We start from the raw sequence: 10840 nt of genomic DNA, 5'->3' as shown, positions 1-10840 counted from the left end.
CCCCCCCCCCATCAACCCGGCAAATCCCACAGCACCCCCCTCCACCCCCATCAACCCGGCAAATCCTCTCAACGCAGGAGAGAAAGTAACAGTGCCTGCGCCAGTGAGGACCATTTCTACTTTCTGCCTACCCAGGCGCTTGATGACAAATGCTGAGTAATTGACAAGGGGTCTCTGTTGTTCTGCTTAAAGCCACCCCACACCGGGCTCCGGCTTAACTGACCCATCAATCAATCAGGGTTGAATCTGTAGCTCCACCCACCATTCCATCCAGGGTCACAGGGACATTAAAGGGACTCACAGACCCCAACGTTCTTGTCAATGTGACCTGACAAAGCTTAATTCAGATAAATTTGGAAAGGCAAATCAGGGCAGGACTTAATGGTAAGTGTTGCCAAACAAAGAAACCTTGGAGTGCAGGTTCCTTGAGGCTGGAGTCGCAGGTAGACAGGTTAGTGAAGGTGGTTTTTAGTATGCTTGCCTTTATTGATCAGTGCATTGAGTATAGGAGTTGGGAGGTCATGTTGCGGCTGTACAGAAAGGGTTCAGAAAAAGTTTACCAGGATGTTGCCGGGATTGAAGGGTTTGAGCTACAGGGAGAGGCTGGTGACCTTAAAGAGGTTTATAAAATCATGATGGGCATGGATAGGGTGAATAGCCAGGGTCTGCTTCCCAGGGTAGGGGAGTCCAAAATTAGCTTGTATCCCACACACAGGGCTCACACTAAGACAATGAGGGAAGGGAACTCCATGCTGTTGACTAGCAGTCTGAAATTTACAAGCAACATATTGATCTCAATAATTAACAAGCAGCTCTAAGCAAAAAAAAAAATCAAAAGAACTGCAAAAGATGCTGGAAATCTGAAACAGAAACAAAAATCACTAGAAAATTTCAGCAAATCTGGCAGCATCTGTGGAGAAAAACCCTGCCTCAGAACAAGCAGCTTTAGTTACTCATCTTCTCTTGGAGTAAAGCGGGGGCAGCAACTAAACAATGGCTCTAGAGCCCATCAGCAGTGACACAGGAATGCCACCAGCGCTATAAAATACTCAGAAGTCAGCAAAAACACTCATCGTTAACAGATTCTGCTGTGTCAGATTGCTTACCACTCAGCATCCAGTTCTGTCAGTTTAGCCACATTGTAACAGAGTTGAACCTCCAGGACTGTACACATGGGGTAGGCTTCACTGAAAATGGGAAACGAAGTGAGTATAACGAAGGTTAATGAAAACGAGCCCATCTCCGGGTGTGCCCATACCTCAGTCTCTTCACCATTTATACAAGTTGTAACATTAAGCACTGACCCCCGTGGCATATTGCATCTTGCAGAGCAAAAACTGACCCACTGATGCCTGCTCTCTGTTTTTTATTAACCGGCCAATCTTTAATCCACGCCAATATGTTACCCCTTATACTCGGTGCTTTTATTTTCCACAATAATCTTTGATGTGGCTCCTTCTTCTGGAAACCCAAGTACATCAAGTGGTTCCCCTTCAACCACAGCACATGTTGCTTCCTCAAAGAACTCCTGGAAGTTGACTCTGATGATTACGTTGAACTTTTCCAAGTCCCCTGCTATAAAATCTTTAATAAATCTTCCCAATGACAGATGTTAAGCTAACTGGTTTGGCGTTTCCCGCTTGCTGTCTCCCTCCCTTTTTGAATAAACAAGTCACATTCACTATTTTCTAATGTAAATGAACTTTCTCTGATTCTGGGAAGTTTTGGACAATTAAAACCAATGCATCAACCATCTCAGTAGCCATTTCTGTTCAGACCAGATACTGAAATCTGTCAGGACCCAGGAACCTGTCAGCCACAACTCCAAAACTTTTGTCCAGTTTCACTTCCTGTCCATTTGCTGATTTACAGCTATTTCCAAAATGCCACTTATATCCTCTAGAGTGAAGATGTTTACAAATTCCCTGCTCAATTCACCTGCCATCTCCATATTTTCTGTTATTAATTTGTGAGATGTACTTTTTAATGGGACCAACATTCAGTTTAACTCATTATTATTATGTTTGACCTAAGAAACTGCCTATATTCATATTTCTGGTTTGCTTTCTCTCATTAACAAAATTATTTTCCCTCATTATTAATCATTTTATCATACTTTGCTAGATTTTTTATATTCTGTCCAATTTTCTGACCTGTCACCTAACTTTCTACAATCATATACTTTCATTTTGACAAAAACAAAGTTGCTGGAAAAGCTCAGCAGGTCGAGCAGCATCTGTAAAGAGAATTCAGAGTTAACGTTTCGGGTCCGCTGACCCTTCCTCTGATTTTCTCTTCACAGATGCTGCCAGACCTGCTGAGCTTTTCCAGCAACGTCTGTTTCTGTTTGATTTACAGCATCCGCAGTTCTTCCGGTTTTTGCTTTCTTTTTACGTTACATACTAGATTTAACTTTTTAATTAGCCATGAATGGTGTATACTCCAGTGGTATTTTTCCTTCTTACTGGAATGCATGTACCCTGTGTTTTCTAAACTACTCACAGATGTCTGCCTGTGTCTCTATTGAGCTATCCTTGAATCCAATTCAGCAGTATGCTTTAGCTGGTTCCGTTTTTGTGCCCTCATCATTGTCCCTATTTAAGTTTAAAACACTAGTCTTGGACCATTCTTCTCTCCCTCAAACTGAATATAATCATGTTATGTTAATTAGATCTTGACTGACCGAGTTGTGGATACAGCTCCATAATCCCGCATACCTCCAACAATTTCTGAACTCTTTGTTCATCAAAATCCTATTTACTTCTGCCTTAAGAACAGTCAATGACCCTGCCTCAGCTATGACTCATGACCCTCAGAGAGAAAATAAAATTTACTTCTTAACTCATCTTAAATGGGAGACCCTTTAATTTTAAACTGTGTCCCTCTAGTTGTACCCACAGGGTACATGCATTCCAATAAGAAGGAAAAATACCACTGGAGTATACACCATTCATGGCTAATTAAAAAGTTAAAGCTAGTATGAAACGTAAAAAGAAAACAAAAACCGAAAGAACCGCGGATGCTGTAAATCAAACAGAAACAGACGTTGCTGGAAAAGCTCAGCAGGTCTGGCAGCATCTAGTCTCTCCCAAAAGGGGAAATATCCTTTCAGGCATCCACAGAGATAAGTCCTCACAAGATCTTATATGTTTCAAGATCACATCTCGTTTTTATGTATTCCAATAGATACAACCTGTCCAACCTTTCAGCGTAAAATAATCCCAAACCCCCACCCCACATCCCAGGGATCAGTCAAGCGAACCTTCTCTGAACAGCTTCTAACACATTACAGCTTTTCTAACACAAGGAGACTACACCAGATATAGTCTTACCTGTACATCTCTAGCAAAACTTCCCTATTTTTATGATCAATTCAGCCAAAAAACAACAATATTTCATTTGCAGTAAGACACACACCTCTTAGGGCCACCTACCGGAAATGCCCAGCGATGATCTCCTCACTGGCCACCTCAGGTATTCTGCTAATAAATAAAGTGCACTTCACCTGGAGAGACAGGGGCAGGTTAGAGCAGACATCCAGATCAAAACATTAATACTCTTTGCTCTTCACATTCCAGTTTACTGTTATATGGAGTATATTGCTACAACTGCACCAGGCATTGGGATCAGCAAAAGTCCAATATTTGGAGCAATCTGTAGAATCTGAGATTCGTCTGTTTCTCATAGTCAGCTCAGCTGTAGCTTGGGTGCATCTAGTGAGGATGGTTGTCCAGTTTTCTCTGAGCATGCGTACCTAACCTCAAGGCCACGACTTCAGAGGGATGCTAAATTGAAAGCTACTCTCAGTGAACTCTGAAATTATTGTTGATTGTTGTAAAAACCCATCTGGTTCATATTGCTAGTCAGAGAGTCATAACCACAGTGATCTGCAGCACAGAAAGGGTGCTTAAGCACAAGCAGGTCTATCATCCTTAACCATTCTGACCTACATGTGATTCCAGATCTGTAGCCAATGTAGCTGTTTCTTAACTGCCCTCCAAAATGGCCTTAGTTAGCCCCTCAGCAAATAGAGATGGGCACCACATGCCCTTGCCTGTGATGCCCACATCCTATGAAAGAATCAAAAAAATTCTAGATTGCAACAATTGTTGGCATTGAAGAGATAACGCATTGTTTACTGGTCTTTTGCAAACTTTTATCATTTATACACAGGGTGACGGCATCATCGGCTGGACCAGCATTTATTACCCATCCCTAATTGCCAAGAGGGCAGTTAAGAGTCAACCACATTGCTGTGGGTCTGGAGTCACATGTAGGCCAGACCAGGTAAGGATGGCAGATTTCCTTCACTAAAGGACCAGATGGGCTTTTCCCCAACAATTGACATTGTTATTAAACTTTGAATTCTGGATTTTTATTGAATTCAAATTCAAACCATCTGCAGTGGCAGGCTTTGAAGCTGGATCATCAGGACATTACCTGGATCTCCAGATTAACAGTCTAGTGATAAAGCCACTAGGCAGTTACCTCTCCATCCTGAGTCTGTGTCTACCAACCCTTCTGCTACAGAAAACTCATCTTCCTTGCCTATGGCAGCAAACTGTGTGAGGATAGAATGGGAATTCAACAAATAGACCATGCAGTATTGTGGCTGTGGGAGGCCAGCTGTCCCATCTAAGCAGATTTATCTAAAAAAGTAGCTGAGGTGTGGCACAGATCATGTAAGGACAGTGCAGGCTCATATGCCTTATACAGCCTCTCAGAGAGACAACTGAGCAACTGGGTAAGATGTTGGAGTTTTAAACAGCAGTCCCTTGGGACAATGAGGAAGCAACAAAGAGTTGAGGGCACGAACTTACCACGTCATCCTCTCTGTCCTGCAACTTCGAAGTGTGGTGCCTCAAGACGAAGATGGTGAGGAGCAGATAGATCACACCAAAAATGGTGTGAAGCCACAGCAAGTTATTCCTGCAACATCAAGTGAAAATCAGACCACCAAAATCATCACATTTCACAGGCACTTCATCGTCATGATGGGTGCCAAATTGTGGTTTAAATTCAGAGGTTTTGTTGAGCCCAGCCCTATTTCAAACCCAGTGTAATCTGACACTGATCCACATAAGAACTAAGGGTTGCCAACTGGGATCAAGTCTATTCCTGAAGGTTCAATCACGTGACTTCTCCCGGCGTTCCGGCCTATGTCTGTCCTGTGACACACTGCCTTCATAAACCAATTGGAGATCAAACCAACTCACTACCCAGACAACATCTCCTCCCTTTATCAGTATTTTTAGATCTGGTAAGGAAACATTTCCAAAGGAAATTGGAAAATAAAATGCAATTTTAATGTGTCGATAATTTTTATTAAAGATTGCACACAGCTGTGTCCTGGAGACTCGACACCAATCCTAGAGGTCCCGGCGTGACACCATCAATGGGAGGCCCAGGGCCTATATAGGGCACGACTGACAGGAGGCCTAAGGTCTGTACATGCAGGAATGACAGGGCATTTAGGGCCTGTACAGGGCAGGACGGATGGGAGGCCTAAGGTCGACATAGGGCAGAACATACAGGAGGCCTAGGGCCTATATATGGCAGGACGGACGGGAGGCCTAAGGCCTATATAGGGGAGGACTGACAGGAGGCCTAGGGTCTGTACATGTAGGAATGACAAGGTTTAGGGCCCGTATAGCGAAGGACTGACAAGAGGTTTAAGGCTTGTGTAGGGCAGGGCTGACGGGAGATCCTAGGCCATATCCATATCAGAATTGGCAATCCCATGCTACGGACGCCTTTATTTTTCTCAACAAAACTATCAAGTAATTTATAAATCAGAGTTTTTCTTTAAATCCTTTATGTGTTTAAATTCATAGGGACTTCAGCACCAGATAGTGATTAGCAGCAGGAAACGAAACTAACTTTGGTCCAATAGTCCTGGATCCACAGGCCTAAAACAGGGTTCCCAAATGGAGATCCATTTCCAGGGCACTGCAACCCTGGAGGAAACTCATAAGCCACGTTTAAAAAAATTGTCACTTTCCTAAACATTTCTCTTCATCACACTTAAAAATATTGAAAATAGGTGAAGAAAAGTGAAGGGACAATTGGGCAATGAGACTTTTTGCTTTCTGATTGACGTAGGCAAGACTCCATGTGTTGGCTGGAGCTGGGGGTAGGGGGTGTCATGAGGTGATGCTACTACAAGAATTAATTACAGTTAGCAAGACTAACCTAGAGGTGAAGAGTTCAAATCTCACTTTAGCATATTAGAAAACTTAATTTAGGAGGTACAGAGTAGACCAAGAAAATGGCTATATCAAAAAATCACAACGGGTTTATTAACATCACCTTGGTCTGGTTATGTGTGACTCCAAACCTTACTGTTAGTTTTTAATGAACTCAGCACAAGTGGAGAAGGGTAATATATTCTGCTTTTTCAGTTTCATCCACAACTTGGGACAAAACAGATAAAGTGCCGAACTGTCTCTCAGTGAGGTTTTCCACACAAGGAAGTTTCTAGATTCGTTTCTTGGAAAAGACAGGAAGCTGAGGTTGAGGATGATCAGATTTGTCATGATCTCATTGAATGATGGAGCAGACTCGATGGGCTGAGTGGTCTCTTGCTGCACTGATGTTTTCTGGTCTGTATGGAATTGGTTGGTCTCAGCTGACTGCAAGGAGGGAAGGGAGATTATTTTTTTCTCTGTGTCTTGCTATTGCCACAAAATGATAAACTGACTCATTTGACAGATGAGAAAAGCCATTTAGCCCAAGTTAGTTCACCCATCCTGGCTGCCCCTCATATTCAGAATACCATATGATTGATAAATGATTTCAAGGCTTCTGGCTCTGTTATTCCTTTGGTAATCAGTTACATGTCTTGATCACACTGTGTATGATGATGAACTTCCTAACATCAATCCTAAACTTGCCTTTAACCGAGTCGGAGAGTCATAGAGCTGTACAGCACGGAAACAGACCCTTCGTTCCAATTCGTCCATGCCCACCAGATATCCTAGAAAAATCTAGTCCCATTTGCCGTATCCCTCTAAACCCTTCCTATTCGTGTACCCATCCAGACGCCTTTTAAATGTTATAATTGTACCAGCCTCCACCACTTCCTCTGGCAGCTCGTTCCATACACGCACCACCCTCTGTGTGAAAAAGTTTCCCCTTAGATCTCTTTGGTATCTTTCCCCTCTCACCTTAAACCTATGCCCTCTAGTTTTGGACTCCTCACCCCCCCACCAGGGAAAAGACCTCGTCTGTTTACCTTATCCATGCCCCTCATTATTTTATAAATCTCTATAAGGTCATCCCTCAGCCTCTGAGACTCCAGGGAGAAAAGCCCCATTCTATTCAGCCTCTCCCTGGAGCTCAAACCCTCCAACCCTGGCAACATCCTCATAAATCTTTTCTGAACCTTTTCTAGTTTCACAACATCCTTCCTATAGCAGCGAGACCAGAATTGAACATAGTATTTCAAAAGTGGCCTGACCAATGTCCTGCACAGCCGCAACATGAATTCCCCCTCCTATACTCGATGCACTGACCAGTAAAGGCAAGCGTACCAAACGCCTTCTTCACTATCCTGTGACTCCACTTTCAGAGAACTATGAAGCTGCACTCCAAGGTCTCTTTGCTCAGCAACACTCCCCAGGACCTTACCATTAACTTTATTTACCCTTAGCTCCCACGCCCTAATCTCTAATCTACTAGAACTCACTATCTATCTATACATCTCAATAAGGTCTGACATGCTTATAATTTCCGGGTGGAATACGCAGACTCGGAGTAAAGATCTAGAATATTGCTGAAAAGGGAACTATAACGTAAGCATTCTCTACAAACAAAAGGAATATGGCCAAACCTTGCAGCCTTTTTTTTAAATTTCCCAGAAATCCAATAGATCCCCTACTGCTGTATCCATGGCAACCCGTCACCCAGAGTCAACCAGTCAGCACCCTTTATCCTGTAGATATAAGTTGTTGTCATTGTTTGAAATTTAGCATTCTTCTGAAAGATGAAAAGCTTTGACAACATGTATCTGTCTTCAGCAACAGACAGTCCAGGCTGCAACACTATGTGATGGAATAGCCTTTATACACACAGGGATGGAGAGGACTGATAAAGGATGGCCACTGACAAGTAATGACAGGTCTAGGTGATTTCTGCAGCAAACCAACATCATCCACATTTGGTCATTCAATCCCAACTCAACACTTACTTGGTCTTCATGTTCCCTATTGTCGTCCTTCCAAAGCTTTGAGGATTTCGGTCTGCAAGTGTTAAAAATAGAACGGGAGTTGTAATTTTCCAACATTCCGTGCCATGTCAAACACACAGAGAGATTTGCGATGAGGGTCAGTAACGAGCGGACTCCATTTGCTATCAGTACAGTGTACAAATGAACAACAATGAGGAAGACTGTTGCCACAAGAACTTGTTTGTGTAGCATTTTTCACAAACTCCGCATGTGCCAAAGCACTTGACAGCCAATTAAGTGTTTTTAATTAATTCACAGTGGGTCTGCATTAGCTCAGTCAGCTGGACAGCTAGTTTGTGATGCAGAGTGTGTGGGCTTCCCATGTAGATGCAACAAGGCACAACAATGCCTCTTCGTCCTCAGGCAGCTCTGGAAATTTAGCATGTCCATAAGGTCCTGCACCAACTTTTGCAGGTGCGCCAGTGAAAGCATAGTGACCGGGTGCTAAAAGTGTGTGTCCAATTCCCACCACTGTGACGGACTCTGCTTTTCAACCTGTCCCCCCACCTGAGGCACAGTGACCCTCAGCTTAAACCACCACCAGTCACCTCTCTCTAATGGGGGAGCAACCCTATGGTCTAATGAAGCTACAGCACTTTACCTTACCTATATTACTGCTAAGATCAGTACCTCATGGTCATCCCTGACTGCTCTTTCGAAGGTTAGCTGCCTTCTTGAATGAGAGGCTTGCTAGGCCACTTCAGAGGACAGCTAAGAGCCTGCCAATATAAAATTAGGAAATTTAACTGCAATGTATTGATTGGCAGAATAGGGCCAATGGTCTCCTCCCATTTATTTAGAGTCATAGAGTTGTACAACATGGAAACAGACCCTTCGGTCCAACCTGTCCATGCCAACCAGATATCCTAAATTAAACTAGTCCCATTAGCCAGCGTTTGGCCCATATCCTTCTAAAACCTTCCTATTCATGTACCTATCCAGATGCCTTTTAAATGTTGTAATTGTACCTGCCACCACCACTTCCTCTGGCAGCTTATTCCATCCACCACCCTCTGCATGAAAATGTTGACCCTTAGGTCTCTTTTAAATCTTTCCCCTCTCACCTTAAATCTATGCCCTCTAGTTTTGGACTCCCCTAGCCAGGGAAAAGACCCTGGCTATTCACCCTGTCCATGTCCCTCATGATTTTATAAACATCTATAAGGTCACCCCTTCAGCCTCCAACGCTCCAGAGAAAATAAACCCAGCTTCTCCCTATAGCTCAAATCCTCCGACCCCAGAGACATCCTTGTAAATCTTTTCTGAACCCTTTCAAGTTTAGCAACTCATTAGACTGCTCACCATCTCAGAATAAAGACGTTTCTCCTTTATTCCCAATTGGAATGACAATCTTAACTTTAAAGGCCACTGGTTGTGGCCTCTCTCACAAACAGTAACATCTTTTCCATATCCAAACTATTGAACTCTTTCAGAAATGTGAAGACCTCTACCAGTTCACTGCTCAGCCTTCTCTTTTCTACAGGAAGGAACCTTAATCTGTTCTGTTCACCAAACGCCACCTACCCAGCAAACTGCCAGACAGGTTCACAGGTAAAATGATGGCCACAGACATGATACTTATTGCTACCAGCAGGACGATGAGGTGACGTTGGAAAGATAAGTAGTGGATAGCATCCTCTCCACAGTTCTCCCGCATCTCACTGTCCCTGCAAGAAACACAAAAATGGAGGTGGGTGAGCAGAGCCTGGGAGGACCAACAGGCAGACAGACCTGTGCTTTCATTGCCCCTCACCTGACCTCTCAAAAACCTCTCAATCACTGAGCTACTAGAACTGTCAATATTGGCTCAGTGGTAGCACTCTGCAGCCCCTTTACCTCCTGCCCCACCCATTAACTCAACACGTTGGCTTTGTTAGAAACTGTAACACCCAGTACCTGTCCCTAACGCACCCCCCGCCCCAAGGAGAAAGTGGAAGAAATCTCTTCTAGCAGTTGGCCCAGTAATTTCAAAGGACATAAGAACATAAGAAATACGAACAGGACTAGGCCATTTGGCCCATCGACCCTGCTCCGCCATTCAATAAGATCATAGTTGATCTCATAGATCATAAAATTCCTACAGTGTGAAAACAGGCCATTCAGTGCACACAGACCCTCCAAAGATCATCCCACCCAGACCTATCCCCCTACCCTATCACTGTTACCCCTGCATTTCCCCATGGCTAAAGCCCCTGATCTTCTTGTGGACTCAGTTCCACTTACTCGCCCGCTCACCATAACCCTTAATTCTCTTACTGTTCAAAAAACCTTAAAAACATTCAACGAGATAGCCTGAAAAAGGCTCCCAACCCAAAATGTCAGCCTTCCTGCTCCTCTGTTGCTGCTTGGCCTGCTGTGTTCCTCCAGCTCTACACCTTGTTATCTCAGACTCCAGCATCGGCAGTTCCTGCTATCTCTCAACGAGGTAGCCTTGACTGCTTCACTGGGCAGGGAATTCCACAGATTCACAACCCTTCATTTGAAGAAGTTTCTCCTCACCTCAGAGATAGTAAGAACTGCCGATGCTGGAGTCAGAGATAACACAGTGTGGAGCTGGAGGAACACAGCAGGCCAGGCAGCATCAGAGGAGCAGGAAAGCTGACGTTTCGGGTG

At 43.8% G+C, this 10840-nt stretch overlaps 1 protein-coding gene across 2 annotated transcripts in view; it reads right to left on the bottom strand.

Annotated features, from left to right (window-relative positions):
• Positions 1 to 10840, bottom strand: part of LOC109913061 (CSC1-like protein 2) — a 65619-nt gene that overhangs the window by 36802 nt on the left and 17977 nt on the right. For both annotated transcript variants that reach the window (XM_020512519.2, XM_048596492.1), the window contains exons 6-10: positions 9752 to 9894; positions 8189 to 8240; positions 4821 to 4929; positions 3435 to 3505; positions 1107 to 1187 (exon numbers count right to left, since the gene is read on the bottom strand). In XM_020512519.2, the coding sequence (XP_020368108.2) occupies positions 1107 to 1187; positions 3435 to 3505; positions 4821 to 4929; positions 8189 to 8240; positions 9752 to 9894 (456 nt within the window). The remainder of the gene's footprint in view (positions 1 to 1106; positions 1188 to 3434; positions 3506 to 4820; positions 4930 to 8188; positions 8241 to 9751; positions 9895 to 10840) is intronic.

Source organism: Rhincodon typus, chromosome 5 (genome assembly GCF_021869965.1).
Source record: "Rhincodon typus isolate 14 chromosome 5, sRhiTyp1.1, whole genome shotgun sequence".
NCBI classification, from domain to species: Eukaryota; Metazoa; Chordata; class Chondrichthyes; order Orectolobiformes; family Rhincodontidae; genus Rhincodon; species Rhincodon typus.
The sequence above is the reverse complement of the archived record's forward strand: the minus strand, read 5'-3'. Positions and strand labels throughout refer to the sequence as shown.